This window comes from Aplidium turbinatum, chromosome 8 (genome assembly GCF_918807975.1).
Source record: "Aplidium turbinatum chromosome 8, kaAplTurb1.1, whole genome shotgun sequence".
NCBI lineage: Eukaryota > Metazoa > Chordata > Ascidiacea > Aplousobranchia > Polyclinidae > Aplidium > Aplidium turbinatum.
Window position 1 is genome coordinate 27,315,399 of NC_137479.1, and position 19,716 is coordinate 27,335,114.

The window sequence follows — 19,716 nt, forward strand, 5'->3', positions numbered from 1 at the left end:
CATTCTCAATATCGTGACGTCACACGCGTGCCAAAGGGGGGTTGTAACCACCAAACCCCCCCCCCCCCCCCCCCCCCCCCTTGGCTACGCCACTGTGTAGCCTTATTAAAAGCAAGTGTATATCAGTATATTTTACATTTGACTGCATAAACACAGTGGGATTGAGACGTACTTTCCTTTATTCACGGTGTATTTGCAAGGTGGGACTAATGTTGACCTACTCATCATTATGTTTTATGGAAACCCTCTCCTCCTTAAGGCAACTTGCTGGATTTGCTTCTGAATTTATAGAAGTTGTTTGGCAGCTTACTTAAAATAGCAATAGGTATTTGGTAAGCTGATACATTTGTACTTGTTTTTAGATAAAACAAACAGTATGAATGCTTTGGTTAAATTTGTAATATCAGTTCTCATAGCATTGCTAGCTTTGATAACCTACCAGTGTTTTACGCCTTCCAATCAAACCAGACATAAAAAGCCTGTGGCAGCAGTGGAAGCCAACGCTTTGATAAAAAAACATGCTGAACTTTATGCGGAAGAACGTATAACAAAGGTTACAGATCATGTATATGTAGCTGTCGGCTTTGCGATTGCAAACATGATTTTATTAGAAGGTATGTCGTAATGTTAGCTGCTTATTTGTTGATTTTACGCTTAGCTACTTCATGAAATGTCTTGTCTTGCCTCAACCATCCCAAAAAACAGTCGTGTTTTGCGTGAAAAAAGAACTGACTTGCTGACTTGGCATATTCAGCAGACGAATGCTGTTGGTTTTGTGTTTCAGTGTTTTTGTCCTTGCAGAAGCAGATTACCATAATTCAACGTCTACAGACGTTGAATCAGTGTAAAAATGACGGATTTTGTTGTCTGAGATAGTCACAGAATCAATAAACGGCAAAAATACTCTCGTTCAAAGCAACGAACTTTGTATTTGGTTGTTTGTTTTTCGCATCGCTCGTTCGGTTCGACGACAACTTTATGAACAAAAAAATGCCAAGCAGTTCTCTGGGATTGTGCGCTGAGCAATTCTACACGCACTTAAATCATTGGTATTTCAGAATCTTTACCTTTATCGAGGTAGCTTTTTAAAAGTTATTTTCGTGGCCTTTTACAATCATTTAGTTTTGCTTTATTTATTACATTTATTTAATTTTTCTTTATTTATTACCGTTATTGAGTTTTTTTTAGCTATCCGGGGCCTACTATTTGTTGCCTATCACTGCAGAAACGTTTATAGAACAGTTGTGGGTCTATCCTCCACATCCATCGATCACAAACACTGTTATTTTATAATTTCAGGAAAAGGTGGAATAATTATTGTGGACACCACCGAGTCTCCAATCGCAGCCAGGAAGGTTTTTAAAGAATTTCGAAAACTTACGCAAAAGCCGCTGAAAGGCATTATTCTTACACATTTCCATGCAGGTGAAAAAGCGTTTCATGTGACTTACATACGAATAAGTTTCAGAGCCAGGGCTGTGGATGGACTCGGAGTCAGAAGAATTATGGCATGTCCGGAGTCGGAGTCGTTATAAACAGGCTGACTCCAACTCTGGCTGGATACAAAACGACAAACAATAAAAAAAAATTTTGTAATATTTTTTTAAAATTTTGGTACTTGTTTTCCGTATTGAATTCAACAACTTCATAACAAAAACAGAATTGTTTTCTTGTTAGTTATTATGAAAGTCGCTGCTTCAAATTTGATAACAACTTAAAGTGAAATTAATTTTTAAAAATATGAAAAAGGCAAAATTAAAAAAAGTCTGGCAACCCTCCGAAGTCTGGCAACACTGAAGTCGGAGTTGGCCAATTATAAACCGAGCAGTCGGAATCGTAGATTATTCGCCCGATTCCACAGCCTTGTAATCAGAGATATCATAAATATTTTTTGTTAAAATTATTTTTCTTTGAAAAGCTGTTCAAAATGGTAGCCTACGAAATAACTTACTCGATTTGAGGAGAAATAAAACCAAGACATAGACTATTGCACCAAAACCAATTTGCATCAAATCTATTTTTTGTGCCAATCTTGAGCACAATGAAGAAAACCCAATGCATCTTCATTGGCGATTATCAACATCAAAGGCAATGATTTAAAAATGTCTGGTTTTTATGTACTGTACATTGTGTACAAGTGCACAGTAGATACGGCGATGATATGGCGTAGCGGATAAGGCGTTCGCTTTCCAATCATGCAATCCTGGTTCGATTCCCGGTTTCAGCTGGTTGTTGAAAAACACTGCTCATCTCTACCCAGGGTGTAATAAATTGGGTGGGCGTAGTTGCTGAAGGAACATCGGCCGAGAGAAAGGAACTGGCCACCCTATTCTCGTTAGTGCCGAAAGCTTAGTATAATGAAAACCTTATCTCCCCCATGCTTGGATCAAGTGTGGGACTCACCTTTACCTTTTTTTTTACCTTTTACAATAGATAGCTTAATGTTCACCATGGTATTGGTAAAGTGAACACAAAGCAAACGAGTAGGGCACAAACCAAAGTGACAAATCAGTTCACTTATCTAAGCCTACCAATGCTACTACACCGATTACGACTTGACCTGCCACCCTCGTTGCACTGAAAGGTTACCATTTGCACAGAGCGTGCTTGCGCAAAGGGCAAAGTCAAAAACTTTGCTAGTAAATAAGTCCTTTTCTACATTGATTTAACGTCTGCAGCGATTGAATCAATACAAGACTAACTTACTAGCTGAACATTTTTTTTCGGTCAATGCAAAGATTTATTTACAACTCTAATCGGATGATGACAAACAAATGGTCTCCAAGTGAGAAGTAGGTACAAGTAAAGTACGTAGTTTTATCGACTGTTTGTGCAATGTGCACATGTCAAAGCATATGAGAATATTTGTAGGCTTACAACAAATAATGCTGCAAGTCATTTTTTTTATCAAGATTATTGAAAGAAAGTGATTATCTTTATCTGAAGATAAAAGGAATTTCCGCCTTTTTAAAACGCACATTTCAGATATACAAGGGTGGTCCACAAAAATGTGACATATTTTGTTTATCAGTCATTTCCATAAAAATTAATTTTACCTCTTGATTTTCAGGTTAGTTATAGAGTACAGCTATAAGTTTTATGTGTAGCAGTATGGAGCCGGGATATCAATTTTCAGTGGCTGAGCGGACAAAAATCATTGAACATTACTTTTCGACAAAATCTGTAATTTTGACCCAGAGACATTTTCGTCATGACTTTCCTGGAAGGAAAACACCGTCTCGGAATTCTATCAAACGCTTGTTGGAGAAGTTCAGAGACACTGGCAGTGTGATTAACAACAATAAGAACCATAGTGGTCCACCTTCCACCGCAAAAACCCCCGAAAAAGTTCACGATGTTCGAATTCGTGTGGAGAAGTCTCCACAGAAATCCACCAGAAGACTTTCTCAGGAAGTGGGGATTTCAAGATCTTCTGTCAATAGAATTATTCATGCTGACTTGCAACTTTTCCCATACAAAATTCAGCTTCTTCAGACTCAAAGTCAAGCCAACAAGGATGAACGATTTGAATTTGGTCAGCAAATCAGTGAACGGATTGAGAACAATCCCGGTCTTTTGGATGTGCTTCTCTTTAGCGACGAGGCCCACTTCCATTTGAGTGGCCATGTGAACAAAAAAATATGAGATTTTGGGCAGAAGCACAGCCTCATGTGCATGTGCAAGCACCCTTGAGTGTAACAAAAGTCACAGTTTGGTGTGCAATAGGACGTAATGGCATTTTTGGTCTCTACTTTTTTGAGGACGACGAGGGATGCCAGGTGACTGTTAACACTGAACGTTACATCAAATTGCTCAGACGACAATTCATTCCAGCAGTAAGGAGGAGAAGGGGGACCGACTTGAATACAGCTGTATTCCAGCAAGATGGTGCCCCACCACATTGTTCCAATCGTACCCTTGAGTATCAGCATCAATACTTTCCTGGGGATTGATTGATTTCAAGGAGGACCAACAACCCCTGACCGCCATATTCACCTGATCTTAACCCTCCTGACTACTTCTTCTGGGGATATCTGAAGGATAGAGTCTACCAGGACAATCCTGATACCATTGACAGACTGAAGGAAAACATTAGAAGAGAAATTAGAAGAATTCCAAGGGACATGTTAGGGAGAGTAATAGACAATTTCAATGTGAGAATGGCAGCGATGATTCAGCAGCGATCGAACATATTATCAAATATTAAAATAACTCAGAAACTGGTTCGTTTTTACAAAAGCGCTTTTGAGGGCAAAAACTTATAGCTATGACCCATCTCCGGCTGCAAGGATTTTGAAAAAACTTCAGATTTGTAGAAATTATGAACAAACGAAATGTGTCACATTTTTGTGGACCACCCTGTATTTGACTGCTGAAACTATGCGAACATAAATGAGTTTACGCATGGTCGCAGAACATCACTCGGTTTTTAATATCTTCATCTACGGAGATCGGACCGTTTGTACTACAAGGGGTTCTCAAACCTATACCTCGTGTGTATACCTGTTGTGTTTTCGCTTCGTACAACCAAAGTCATAAAAATAGTTATATGTGCAGCTACCACTTTAATTCAAACCAAGAAGTAAATACAGGTAATAATAATGTTATAGACTTATTATCATCGCTCTACGACTGCCAAGTTCTTCAGGGCTCATGTTTAATTTTGTATCAGGTTTACGATGCGACCACAATATTACTCGTCTTATCTTCAAGAAAGAATACATCGGTATCATTTTTAAAGTCCTCGCCGCTGTTACCCGACCTTGAATCGATCTAAGACCTACCAACACTAGAGCCGAAGGCGGAACCCCTTGGCCACTGAGCTGGTATTGAGAAGTGAAACGATTTATGAAAACCGCTAGCGCAAACTATAACGTGAACTAAAAACGAGGATTTTAAAGTATAAACAAAGAAAATGGAAAATAAGTTGGAGACGAGACAACAAGCCCGAAACGCAATTGAATTTATAATGTGTAACAAAACGAAATAGCCTTCACAGCGGTACTTTTGTATCTCTGCAATTGGACTTTTTTCGTTTTTGCAGAAACCTGCATTTTCGCGTAGCCCTACTCGAGCTTTTGCGCAATAAATTTGCAGTAAAAAACTGGAATAACCTAATTTGATTTTTATTTTTTCTTAGATCACGTCCTTGGGTCACAAGCTCTTATTGATGATGTCAAGGGTACTGGCGTTGAAGTACGAGTGTTCAAGCATTCATCCACTATCATTGAAAACTCCAGATTTAGTAAATGAAAATTTCTGTTCCTAGACAGTTTTGTATATCGATAGAAAAGTCAAAGTAAAAAAGTATATAAATTCTAAACGCAAAAACGCTGGTCTTGTAAAATTTGTTTATCCTATTGCCGTGTATTGCATATTTTACCCTCGAGTGAATTTACTATCACAGTTTCAACCTTTAAATTTAATTCTCGCTTAGCTTTGACACAACTTCTTAACATCTGAGGTATGACCTGACATGGTGACATCTATACCATGTTGGGTCATACCATACCAAGGACTTTTTAAAAATGGTACTGAATCTAATTCCTGCTTGGCACTGAGCAATGGAATGGATTTAATTCAATTCAACTCAATTTATATTAAAACAAGGAGGATTTTTACCTGATGGTGGCATGTTAAAATATCAGGATAATTAATTATTATTTCTAGCACTACTGTAGTTGCAATGTTTGTGGCACGAAACAGCTTTATCCGCATTCGGGATTTTGCTCTATTTCGGTACCACGAACCTAAGTTGTTCCTGACAGAACAGAATGGTCGACTTGCCTTTACTGAATTACCCAACAACGGGAGCTCCCACTCTCGCATGTAGGCAACGTCGACCAACGAGTGTGAGGACTTGTCACCCCTCTCGCTTATTCATCTGAGGGAAGCCTTAGCAATTTCTTTGGAAGTCTTTAAAATTTAACTTTAATCAGATGAATGATGCAGTTCATGCTAAAAACAATAATTATTGCGATAAATACCCAAACTGTTCAGTATTCAGGATAATTATTGTCATAGTTGCTTCTGGTGATATCGGATACAAGAGAGCGAGCAGACAATTCGGAACATACTTGGAGCCTGGGTTAGAACACGTGGACTCTGGAATTGGTCCAAAGCTTCTCAGTGACAAAGATATGGACTATGATGTTGCAGAGTCTACTGACACTTTTGAAAAAGAGCAAACATATTCATTAGCAGGTATTCTGTATAATGAAATTATACCTGCTGATATGTTAAAGATTAGCGTTGCTACAAAAGCATTTTTTTCTTCACTAAACCGAAGTAGGTAGGCTACACTGATGCTGTTTGATTTCCAAAGTATATACTTATCTAATTTAGAAAAGTATTTACGCTTTTATTCAACATTATGCTTGTGTTGTATTACAGAAGAGATTTTAAAAGTTTTTGGCAAATTAAAAAAAAAAACTTGAAATTGTGCGTGTGACGTCTTAATACGGAAAATTACCTTTTAAGGTTCGCTAGGCCACTGGTTAATTTACTTAAAAAGAATCGTCATTTGATTATTGGATCAAAGCAGCAAGGTCGGCTTGACAAGAGAAGATGTTTAGACAGATCAAAGTAAAGACAGGGTGTAAAGACGTTTTCTGCACGTGTAGGTGGGTCCGGCCACCCTCCGTAACGTAGATATCACCAGATTAACACTGGTTTATATTGTACTGCCACATCAATGGCAAAGTCAAAGAAAAATAAACGTAAAACACTTTTGCACTTGAACACATGAGCTACATGTATTTATTTCTGTAAAAGCTGTCAGTAAACTAAACTAATGTTATATTAGATTCTAACCAGTTCTATTGAAATTGCAGGCATAAATTTCACATTAATTCACACTCCTGGTGAGACTGATGATCAACTGACTGTGTGGATTCCTGAATGGGGTGTGGTGTTGCCAGCTGATAATGTATACGAAGCATTTCCTAATCTTTATGCTATCAGAGGAAGTCCTCCAAGAGACTGCATGCAATGGGTTCACAGTCTCGATAAAGTCCGCCATCTTCGCGCTAAATACATGGTTCCATCTCACACCAATCCTCTAGAAGGACAAGATACAATTTTTGATGTCATAACACATTACAGGGATGCCATACAGTTTGTAAACGACCAGACTATTCGATGGATGAACGCGGGATTGGATGTTGACGAAATTGTGGAGCGCGTTCAACTTCCTCCAAGCTTATATTCACATCCGTATCTCCAACAACATTACGGTACAGTTCAGTGGTCTGTTCGTTCAGTATATAATGGCCAATTGGGTTGGTTTGATGGAGATCCTGTCAATTTGCATCCACTTTCAAAAGAAAAACGATCGAAAAGACTTGAAGAACTTTTATCTACAGATTTTGGTTCGGGTATGTCAGGTGCAGAGAAGATGGTAAAAAAAGCCAAAGAATGTTTAGATAAATCTTCTTCAAATTTCAATGCTACCGGGTATATTTTAACTGATGATGTACAATGGTCCTTAGAACTATCTTTTGATGCTTTGAAAGTAACTCAGCCTGAATCTTCATTGCATGAGGAAGCCAAACGATTAGCAGTTGCCTCTCTGAAGTTACTGGCTACATCCACCTCCAATTCCAATGCAAGAAATTATTATTTAACTTCAGCTAAAGAGTTGGACTCTGGCTTAGTGTTAGAACTTTCCGCAAAGTCAAAAGCGGAAATAGTGAAAACATTGCAAACATTTGAAATAATGAAACAATTTCCATTTCGTTTCAAAGCAGAGTTGTGTGATGATAAAGCACTTTTAAATGTTATTTTTGCATTTCCAGACATCAATGAAACATATAGCTACACCATGAGACATTGCATTTTGGAATATAATAACAACTCCTTGCTCATTCCAAAAGAGTTTGATGCCAAAATAACAATGTCGTCTGTAGTTTGGAAAGACATTTTAAGGAAAACACGAAACCCTCTTGGAGCTTACGCAAGTGGCGACTTGGTCTTGGAAGGCAGCATGCTTTCATTTAAGCAATTTTTTGATCTTTTGGCAAAGTTTTAAATACTTAAAAAATGAAAATGTGATATTTTAGTAGCTTATTTAAACGTTTTCTCAGTGAACACACCATGCTTCTACCTCGTGACTAATCGCTACTCTACAATATTAAGCCAGTAAATCCTTAGAAACCTTTATTATAGGCTATACCTGCAATTGTGTTTTTTGCAACAAAAATGTAATGTTGTTGTGTATTGGATAATCAACGTATATTTTTGAAGAATTAATTACCACTATTTCAGAGATGAACGAAAAATGCATTAAATTGTCGCGTAAGCCTAATAAATATTGGCTAGACATCTTAGATTCTAAATAACGTCTAAACAACGTTATTACATTGGTGATTCAAGTTTTTGTAACGTAAATATTATGTTGAAATCAATGTGACAGAGTAACCGAAGTATGCAATACATTGAGTTTCGCTCTTAGCAGCATGATCGTTCCTTACTTCACAATGTAAATATTAACAACCTGTTTTAGCCTGATGCTACGAGTTCGCTGTGGTAATAGCGAATTCCACTAGCTTTCGAAACATAGTTCCCTGGTCAGTAGTCATGTGCTATGTTTGTCATACTACATAACTACTAAGGAACAGTAAACGGTATCTACATTGTGAAGTAAAAGTATAGGCTACCTACATCGTTTTTCCGGCTGTCACATTCACGTAAACCAGGGGTACAACCAAAGTTAATTTCATGCCAGCTTTCTCATAGCACAATTCCAATGCCATTGAACGGACAACAATATTTTACTCGTAGTCTCAACCACAAATGTTGACCTTGTGCTAATGTTGAGACCTACGGATCGACTTTTGAAAGAAGCGTGGCTGCTCTCTTTGGCGTACGATACCATCAAGATTAAAAGTTTATATGTACCAACGAGGAAGCTCAGCTGCTTTCTTTGAGCTTCATAACTCCATAGCCTGTTAAGCCTGGCGCAAGCCAAGAACTAAAAAAATGCATTATATCGAAGCTAATGATCAACTGAAAAGAAAATATGGTGTTGTTTCAATTTAATTGATTTATTTTTGTTAAATAATAATAGCTAATATACGCTAAGTCTATATAGAGATATGGACACACTTTGGAAAGAGGAAGCATGCTGGTTAGTTTTTGGTTTCGAATGTTTTTCCTCGGATTGAGAGAGTCTCTGATGAAATGACGAAGTCTTGTGAGATTTAAAAGACTTTTGAAAAACTGCTGGGTTAGTAAATTGAAATGCATAGGCAGTGAGGTGATAATAATAATAACAGCAGTTATTATGCTCAAAGAAGTTTTTCCAGCTCATAAGGATAAAGACTCAATCAGCCAATCAATCCCCGTTAGAAAAGAGATTAGATGGAGCAGCAATATTTTAGATACTTTAAAAAGGGAAACCAGAGATAGAAAAAACTTTTATTTTATCTGTTGTGAAATAGGTAAATACCACCTACAGTGCTGGCATGGCCAACAAATTTTTGGTTTTGGCTGCCCAAATCCTACCCTTATATTTGCCACAACGCAAAAGTCGCCAGTGTAACTATCCCTCTAACTGAGCTCCCGTGGATGATTGGGCCAGAGGATTTTTACGGTATGCCTGCATGTGGGACTGGAAAAGATGAAAGGTCGACATGTAGGTAGAGTATTACCACACCAGTGCTCTTCAATAGGGGTGCCATGAGATTAAAGGAGTCCGCGAGGGTTTCTCATTCTTTAAGGGAGTTTGTTACCTAAGAGTTAAGAGTGTTGTTGAAAAGGAGCGATCTTCCTGGCGTCAACACTACCTGACTACTCACTATAGAACAGCGAGCATTGTGTTTCGCTAACCATACCGGTGTAGCCTCCACACTAGCCATCAAGACTTTTCCAAAAACATGTGTTTCTCGGCAGTCGAGTGTAGAGACGAGTCGAGTTCGAGTCGGCGAGACGAGTCGAGTTCTGAGCGACTCGTCTCGCCGACTCAAACTCGACCCGAACTCGACTCGAACTCGCTATGAAAATCGGTCATGGTGCGTTATCAAGAGTGCTGATGGTCGTGAGGGGAACACGTCTTGATGCGTTTAGCTCATAGTAAAGAAGAGCAAGGCAGGCAAAGAAAACCCCACAAAGAAATCCTACCACGGGCAAAGCCATTTCAAGCGCAACGCACCAGGCCTTGCACGACTCACAAAATAGATACAACTTGGCGATACGAATCAATGACGAAAACAAACTAGCAAAAACAACATCATCATCTTGCGGAAATTCAATTATACCCAGGGAAGTTATGTCTTGAAGACATCAAGCGTGCTTTGATATAAAGTTGCATTGATAAAGCGAAAAACACTGCTCTAGAGCGGTGTTAACACACGTCCTTTCGAACGCCGCGCATGCGTTCTCACCACTTGGCTACGCAACCGACAACACTCTTAACATGTGTTTCTCGGCAGTCGAGTGTAGCAGAAACTCAGCAATAGACACGTGTTTCGCCCATGAGGCTGGGTTCATCAATATCGCACCACTAGTGTTCAACTGTTTTATTTGCATCAACAGCGCACGGGTACAAACGTTTGACACGGCGAGAGAGCACAAACAAACATAGCCAGGTCGAAGACTTTAGGAAACCGGCCTGCCACATCCCGCGGCGGCGGGGAGCGGCGTGATTTAGGGGTGACGATGCACCCGGAGGGGTAAGTCCACCAGCTTAGGTCGCGGGGGCCAGGCTGGGGAGTCGAGGTACCTGTGGAGGGAGAGTGTGGATCAAAAACGTTACATGACTCGTCCGCAAATTTAGAATGGCAGAGCGGGCCAGGGAGACAGTTTTTTTTTTTTTTTTTTTTTAACGCTCAGATGTTGCTGGGTGAGTATCATAAAATACTCGTCCAGCGATCAGGCTTATTTGTTTTAATTTTTGTGTTGTTTTGCAAGGTAATTACGTTTCTGAATTTAGATTTTGCCTGGTTCGTCATCGCGTACTAAGCATAAGGTTTCATTTTACGTATATTTATGTTTACAGTTTGCAAAGTTAAAAGTACAGTGATAAAGTTAGTCACAAGTGAGCATAAATTGAAACATTGCTGCTTTTCCTTTATGCCCCCTGTGCCTGCATATACGAAATCACGGTTACAGTTAAGTTAGAAAATAAAGTTGCTTCTCTTTCCCTTGACGCCTTTAGAGGGTTCGACTTTTGTTCAAAGGAAAGAGCGCATACTCACGATTGTTGAAATACAAACCTCTGAAGTGAGAGAAATATTTCATTTTCTATAAAACATTAAGAAATGTTAGTGGTTGGTAATATAAGTTGCGCTTTGTAATTTTCACATATATGAAATGCAAAAGAAGGGTTTTATTTGGTTTAATTTAAAAATGAGGGATTGTTAATTGTTATGGTTGAGTAATTGTTTAATTCAATATTGTTTTGAATTTTGACTTTGATTATTGTTAAAATTTTTCTAATAAGATTTTCATTATTCCAATTGTAGATGTTTTTAAAGTCAAGAAGTTGTTTTCTTTTAATTAGTTCTTCTTTTGCATTTGTTAACATAAATAGCAATGTTAGGCCATTATCGGTAATTTTGGAGAGATGGTTGAATAAAAGTAGCTCTCGCGAAATTTGGATTCGGGAGTTTGTTAGTTGTTGATGTAGTTGTTCTATTTTTTCCCAAAGGTTCATAGTATTTGGACATTCTAAAAGTAAGTGATGTACATTATCTTTTTTTAGTTTACAGAATTTACAGTTTGTAATTCGATTTTTAGATAAGTCGGGTGATTTTTGATAAAATTCTCCCCACTTGAAGGCTTTGTGGGCTATTCTAAATGCTAAACATTTTTGGTTGGTGTTGAAAATAGGAATTGGTGATTGATTTTTTAATATAATTGTGGACCATGAAATTTTTGCGTTGTTTGAGTCTTGGGGGTTGATCAATTTTTGTCTTTTTTCTTTTAGTTTGGAGTATATGGATTTGAAGGTCGAGTTTTGCCATTTGAATTTTTATTTCTTCAGAATGAGGAAGGTGTTAAATATATCTTGGTATAGAGGGTTTGGAGATGGGGCGTGTGGTTCAGAGTTTGTAAAAAGATAAGGGTTTATGTGTCTCATTTTATAGCTCAGGTTGTATTTCGCCCAAGTTTGCCAAATTTGGTCTCTGTGTGTGTTTGATTGGATTTGTCTTAGTCTGTCTATTCGACATGTTTTGAGTTTAGATTCTAAATCTATCATGTTTAACCCTCCATTCTTTATTGGTGGATACGTTTTATTTCTGCTTAAACTTTCAAATGGTGCTGGATGCCAAAGAAATTTGAAGATTAGAGAGTTGATTGTTTTAATTATGTTAGTGCTTGGTATAATGTTTTTGGCAATATGTATTATTGGCGAGATGATTAGTGTGTGTATTATTTGGACTCTTCCATATAAAGATATGTTTCAGTGTTGGTGTATATCCATAATTTGTTTCATAATATGTATTTTTGGTTGCCAGTTTTTGTTCATTGTTTGGATTTTTGAGGGGGTAAATTTTATTCCTAGTATTTTAACGCTATCGTTGATTTGCATGTTAGGAAAGTGTGTGGCAGAGGTGGGCAAAGTTACTTTCAAAAGTAACTGAGTTACAGTTACAGTTACTTGGCCAAAATAGTAACTGAGTTACCGTTACAGTTACCGATTTCAAAAATGTAACTAGTTACAGTTACTAGTTACAGTTACTAGTTACAGTTACTAGTTACTTTCAGTTACTCATAAATCTCAACATAAACGCTGTAATCCAAATTTAAACAAACAATTATTTGCGGGAGGCGCATCCATTCTCCTCAACATTTATTAGATGTATCACGCACCCTGTGGTGCAAATTCTTTTCTAGTTACGCAGTTGCCTTTTCCTAATGTAGTTTGTTTTCCGTTTGTCTGTTTTCCACACTATTGCTTATAATCGTTGCGTGTTTCTTGATGCTTATAGTCAGTTAGTTATAGTTACTTTCAAAAAGTTTAAATTTATTACAATTTATACATATTTTCAGATTCCTGATGAGGGCTTAAGTTAAGCCGAAAACGTTTGGCTGTTAAACTACTTGTAAATATGTAAACTATATTGTTGTAATGCTCAACCCTGTGGTATTGTTGTGTTTTGCCTGTCTTTGGTACAAAAAAGAAAACTCTCTTCCGAAACTATATTCTCTTTAAATTCTCGAAACAAAGGAAATAATTTGTTTTTCCTGCTATGACTCGAAGTTACTTAGACATCGACTTCCAATTTTGAATCGAGAAAACAATGATGTAATAAAGTTGCGAACAGTGAACGTAACACCGAGACTCCGGGTCCTAAATACTCCAAAAATACGACTCCTGTACACCTCTGGCAGCTATACGACAAGCATGAACTGAGCTATCAAGTGTTGCCAAACACTTTTGCTAAACATTGCATAGAAAGTCACATATTGATCAATCACCAAAAGCAATTAATTTAACCAAATCAGTTCTCAAAAAGCGCTAAAAAAGAGCCAAATCGCCAAACCATAAATATGAAGCCAAACGTCTTAAAAAATCGCCAGATTTCTGGATTTTGGCGATGAATTTGCCAATATGGCAATTCTGCTCCATAAGATCACAAAACAAGAGCGCCGCGCATGGGCAGTGCTGCTCCGATACAGCTGCGAGAAGAATGCATTATTGAGCAACGCGTAGCAAACACGCATAAAGCATGACACAAACATGTGCAGAGTAATGGACGGCAATTAGAAACATAAATTTCAATACAAAAGTAACTTGTAACTGTAACTGTTGAAAAAGTGCTAAAATAGGAACTAGTTACCGCGTTTCGTTACTTTTGGAAAATAGTAACGAAGTTACCGTTACAGTTACTCAAAAAGTAACTAGTTACAGTAACTAGTTACTTTTGTAACTAGTTACTGCCCACCTCTGGTGTGTGGGTAGTGTTTGTTTAAGGTAGGGATTTTCTGTATATATTTGTGTTTTGTGATGATCTATAGTTTGTCCTGAGACATGTTGGTATTTTTGGAGTGCTTTGTTAGTTTCTTGTAAGTCTGTTTTGTTTTGTAGTAAAAAAGTGGTGTCGTCAGCGTATTGTTGGATTTTTACTCGTTGTGTAAGGAATCGGAAACCTTGAATATTTGTGTTGTGTTGAATGTGTCTTGTTAGTATGTCGGCTGCTAAAATGAAGAAGAGCATGCTCAGAGGGCATCCTTGTCTGATTCCTCTTTTTATTTGGATGCTTTGTGTTAGTGCTCCATTAATTTCAATTTGGCTTGTGATGTTATGGTATATTAGTTTGATTAGGGAGAGCATGTTATGTTGGAATCCGATTTGTTCAAAAGTTTTGTGTATGAATTTGTGATTTAGTTTATCAAAAGCTTTTTCAAAATCAGTAATCATGAGGCATAAAGGGATATTTTTTGTTTTCGAAATTTCAATTGCAGCTTGTATGTTGTATGTAATTGTTTCTATTCTTCGTTGTGGCAGGCCACATTGTTGATTGTTCAAGATTATTTGGTTGAGAGTAGGTGTGATACGGTTTGCAATTATTTTGCTTAATATTTTATAGTCTGTATTCAACAGCGATATTGGTCTCCAGTTTTTGAGCAATTTTCTTTGTTTGTTTTTGGGTATTAATTTAACGATGGCTTGTGACATGGTTTTGGACATTTGTTTTTTAATTATACAGTTGTTATAGATCGTCCTTTATCAAGTAGAAGAAGGTTGATGTTAGGCCATCACTCCCAGGCGCGCTTTCTGTGTTTAGAGAGTTTATTGCTAATTCAATTTCAGTTAGTTGTATGGCATAAAGTTTTTCGGTTTTTTTTTTTCTTTCTTCTTTCGCGCAACGCTCAGAGTTCAAGGCACTGTTGGATACCATATCCAACAGTGCCCCACTTTGACAGGTGATTTTTAACGCCTGATTATGAAGTTTGTGTAAAACTTTTAAACTTTTTTTGATGTGGAAACTAAAGAAAAGGAGGAATTTTCATAATAGAAAAAAAAAATTTGAAAAAAAATTTTTTTTTGATGTCTAAACCTCAATTTTCCAAAAAGCGGGGCACTGTTGGACACTCTCCCCTACTGTATGTTATTGCAATGTGCGCAAATAAAACACGATTATTATTCTTATTGGTGCGTCATTTTGAATTGCTAGATCACTGTGCCGCATTCACACTTCAAGTAGGCCAGTCAGTTAAACAAAACATTATTTTGTACTGTAACTTTTGTAGCCTAATAACAGACTGTTTATAATTATGTTGAAGACAGTGTCAAATTACTTTTTGAAGTGTAAAAACAAAATATCTGATTTTCTTACAAAAATTTCGTGATTTCTAAAGTTTTGTTATTGGTCATTCCGTCACAAAAGCGAAAGTAAATCAAGCATTCCACGATGACAAAAAGATTGAGGAACTCTGACCTCACTATCGTGTGACAGTTAACCTGACTGTAGCTTTCACGTTTCTCGGCAGCCGATTGTAGCAAGAATTGTCAGCGATAGACACATGTTTCGACTGCTTGGCAGGATTCATCAGTATCGCACCCAGCGTTGCCAGATGGGGAAACAGGATACCAAATAAAAAAATTCTGGTGGAATTTAGAGGTCTGTGGTGCCAAGCTTTTTGACCTCGGAACCAGACAACTTTTTGGTGAAATCTGGTGAAATTTTCCCCACTCAAGTTTTACAAAATTTTTTAAATATTTCAGCCAAAACTTTCCTCGTACAGAAAACGTATTGCAAGAGATTTGCGCATGTGTGATGGCAGTGTATTGCAAGTTCAGAGTGACCAATTTGCGCTCTTCAATCAATCTTTTGAATTTGACAGCAGCACTGTACCAGCAATCGTGTAGATTTTGCCACTGGCAAGGTTGCAGGCAGTGGCGAGACACTGCTGTTTGGAGAGTTCTTTTTACCAAAAAACTGGCCCAAATCAATGACAAGTTTGAAGGAGGTTGTTTTTTGCCCAAAAACTAGAAGTTTATCAACATCAGTGACCTTATAAGTTATAGGCTACAGGCCACTTATTTCATTTCCTTGGACATCCTGAGCAGGATATGCAAAAGTCTTTCAATTTTTTTCATCGGGATGTTATTGCATCTTTGAGTGCATTTTAACGCTGGCAGTAAATGTTGCCTGTTTTGAAGTAAAAATAGCAACTTTTTTGGTAAAGAACTTTTGATGTTTACTGGTAAATATGACTGCTACAATCAATCATCAATCAATCATTTTATTTTTCGTCATTAACGCGTTCGGGACGAAAAAGATACTAACTACAAAAATCGATATAAACCTACCCAGTAGCGTAGCCAGGAATTTTGAAAGGGGGGGTTTTGACCACCCAGCGGCGGGGGGTCTGGGAGGCCTCCCCCAGAAAATTTTGAAAAATTACTTTGAATTTGGTGCATTCTGAGAGCATTTTCAACAAAAATGTGGGTACGAATATTCCTGTAAAATGGTGCTGTCCGGTAGCATAGCAAAAGGATAAGATCATGTTTTCTTCGGCATTTTTCGGAAATAAAGCTAAGTCTCTGTGTTTTCTTGTTGCGAATTCCTGGCTGAGATGTTTGAATGTTTGGTATTGGCATAACTCGCTCTTTTAACGCAATTTTGTTTAAAATTAGGCAATTTTTTTTGCTAATTCCTGGCTGAGATGTTTGGTATTGGCAAAACTCGCTCTTTTAATGCAATTTTGTTTAAAATTAGGCAATTTTTTTTTAGACTGAAAGCATTATTCTCAATATCGTGACGTCATACGCGTGCCAAAGGGGGGGGTTGTAACCCCCAAAACTCCCCCCTTGGCTACGCCACTGAACCTACCAGCACGTTAACGAACAGGAAAAGGTGGCAAAACCTTGAAAGTTTTAAAACATGCCTGAATGAAAAATTATGTAGTAGGCTATATATCAGTAGTTGGCACGGCCACAAAACCCAAAAAAAACAAATAGCAAAAAATAAAGCAAAAACAGAAAGAAGCACACATGTAGTAATGAATGACAGCCTAATGAAAAGTGTTGTGAATTGAATATGCCAATTTGCCATTGAACAGTTATAATCCGTGTATGCAATGTGTGACAAAACATGTGTTTTCCATTTTCGGTTCATTTTAGTCTTATGTCTCAAAAATAATTTGTATTTTTAGGTGAAATTGCTTTATTTAGAGTGTTTTAAATATCTGGTGAAATTGTATGCAATCTGGTGAAATTTTAGTTACTTTTTGGTGCCAAGCAGCTTCCAGCATCTGGCAACGCTGAATTCGCACCACCAGTTCATGCCACAGACTCTGCTGACTGCATGGAACAACGCTCTTCTTCCTACACAATTGGCTGTTAGCTACAGGGGAGGTACTAGCAAATAGCCTTAGGGAGGCGGAGGGGTAGCAATTTTAATAAAAAATAATGATGTGTAAATCTACATTTAGTAAGCTAATATTTACTTTTCTGTGTTTTAGCGTTAGGGAAAGGAGGGCGTGTGTTTTAACCTTAAGGGCCTTAGTGAAAACCATAGGGGGCATTTCTCGGATTGCCCTAATCACTCCCTCCTGGATCCGCTACTGGTTGGCTATCTGCTAGATTAATTTGGCCTAAATGCTTTAAGATAAAAATTTAGCTTTTGTTTATCCTTCCTTGTCTACTATGCCAATATAAAACTCAGGCCTATTTCTAGTAATTTTCTGGTAAAGTTAATATTTAAACACGTTTAACCTTCATATTTTCCTGTAATTACTCCAACAACCTTCAAAAACCATAAATGTAAATAGAGAACTGACTTTTCTATCTTCCGACATAGATGCTGGCTTGGTGGACGAAAAAACAAACAAGTAAACAAAAACTTACCTATAACACTATTCAGCACTGACTAACCGTGCTACTTAATCAGTTTAGAAGTCAGTTGGAGCAGGTAGCAGGGATGGAAGGCAATTAAAATTTCCTTTTCTGATCAAGAAGGAATCTTATAGGCTTGTCTAAATAGAATATTTATGACAGCCTTAAAAAAGGTAAGATTCGAGTTTGCAAAATATGGTTCGACGACCTTCAGGGATCTGTATGATTTTTAGTCTTTGTAAATTTATCCAGATTTCAAAAAGACAACTGAGATTGGGATAAGTAAAATGCTTCAAATCTTGATATTGCGTAGTCAGAGTTAGCCTAGCTGCGTCATTCAAAACCGTACTAAATAACATTTTGAGAATATTTCGTCGCTTTTGTAAATATGTTGGACTATATCCCGCATTGTAGACTAAAATTCTTTGAAATATTAATGGTGAGAGAATGTTTAGAACACTTTTGTTGCTTTCTGTTAATGCAATTTGTGCCTGCTACTTTTATCAGCTGTGCGTTGATCCATGTGACCAAACCTTATATCATAAACATATACAACCAAGCAACCACACGGTATTTAACATAATCCATTAAAATTGAACATAAACTATAAGCTAACTTACAAACGTTTTCGGCCATACACACGTCAGCCCTTATCAAGTAACAAAAAAACAAAAAACTGCTTATCATATCTACAAGTTTTCATTTTCATATCTCATTTTCATTGTAGATATGATAAGCAGTTATTTTTTTTTGTTACTTGATAAGGGCTGACGTGTGTATGGCCGAAAACGTTTGTAGCTTGTAGTTTATGTTCAATTTTAATGGATTATGTTAAATGCCGTGTGGTTGCTTGGTTGTATATGTTTATGGTTGAAGAAAGTGACCTCTTTACCAAAATTGTAAACCTTATATCAAGAAGCAATCTGTGCTACAGCGGGATAGCTGATAGCTTACTGGCGGGATTTTATTCGATCAAAGAAGTAAAACTTGATCAGACCCAGACAGAGAAAGAGAAAACTGCTAATGTAAGATAGAGATAGAGAGAACTTCTTTTGGATGCTGTTTGCAAAAACAATCGTTCACAAAACAATCATTCTAAATGCATTTCTTTAAACAAAGTAAAATTAAACTTGAAACAAACCAAGTTTTCTTACTTAACTCCGAGGATAAAGATTCCCACAAGCTATTAACAAGAGCGTGGTTATAAAAAGGTGAGAATGCTGCTAAACTTGAGAGAAGAGAATTAACGTTGCTTTGGTGAAGAAATGTAATGTCTATTCTTGAAATCAAGATTATTGCACTCTTTTACTGTACGTGTGTAACAGAATAACATCTCCCTGATAGCCTAGATATAGCTGCTTTGGAGCTTGCATGCTCTGTTATTTTAAATTTTAGACTATGCTTTTATCTTAAATTTTTTTCTTTTTTTATCAAATCATAAATAAGCTACAAGGCCAAGTGACACTATCGGATTCAACGTTTAATTTTAAACCAACAAGAAATAGATTACTTCACAAATTGTGCTGCTAAAAGTTAACAAAAAGCAAAATCCGTTATTCTATGATGTAAAATGTAAAAAATGCCGAATTTTGCTGTCCAGGATGGGATAGGCAACAATATGTTTGCTGTACTCACTTTCTGCTCTGATTGTTCTATTTGAATAGTTTTTCGTAGGTTTGTCTGGGATGTTGCCTATTGTCTGCAGACGTTGAATCAATGTAAAAGCGGTTGGTTTGCTGCTTGAGATTTGACGAGGGATTAGCCCATTTCTCTTGTTAATTGGGCTAATCTCTGCGGTGGTACAACAAAATAAATCTTTTACCAAGACCAGTGCCGCCAGTGGCGTAACAAGAAAGAAGAATTTAAAGTAGAAAAACAATTGTTGAGGAGAGAAACGTTTTAGTATTTGAATTAAAGAGTTTTATTTA

General features: G+C 37.3%; 1 protein-coding gene across 1 annotated transcript; it reads left to right on the top strand.

Moving 5' to 3' along the window:
- The first annotated feature begins 372 nt into the window (after positions 1-372).
- LOC145775502 (linear primary-alkylsulfatase-like) lies at positions 373-9,085 on the top strand. Its single transcript, XM_082586798.1, has 5 exons — positions 373-614; positions 1,300-1,425; positions 5,141-5,245; positions 6,025-6,204; positions 6,834-9,085. The coding sequence occupies exons 1-5, from the start codon at positions 377-379 to the stop codon at positions 8,027-8,029; spliced, it is 1,845 nt and encodes a 614-aa protein (XP_082442924.1). The 5' UTR covers positions 373-376; the 3' UTR covers positions 8,030-9,085.
- The last annotated feature ends 10,631 nt before the right edge of the window (positions 9,086-19,716 follow it).

Bases quoted from the DNA above. Each gene is read 5' to 3' on its own strand.
- LOC145775502 (XM_082586798.1), top strand. From the start codon at position 377: ATGAATGCTTTGGTTAAATTTGTAATATCAGTTCTCATAGCATTGCTA. The intron at 615-1,299 runs GTATGTCGTAAT...TTATAATTTCAG, and splicing joins AAACATGATTTTATTAGAAG to GAAAAGGTGGAATAATTATT. The intron at 1,426-5,140 runs GTGAAAAAGCGT...ATTTTTTCTTAG, and splicing joins TCTTACACATTTCCATGCAG to ATCACGTCCTTGGGTCACAA.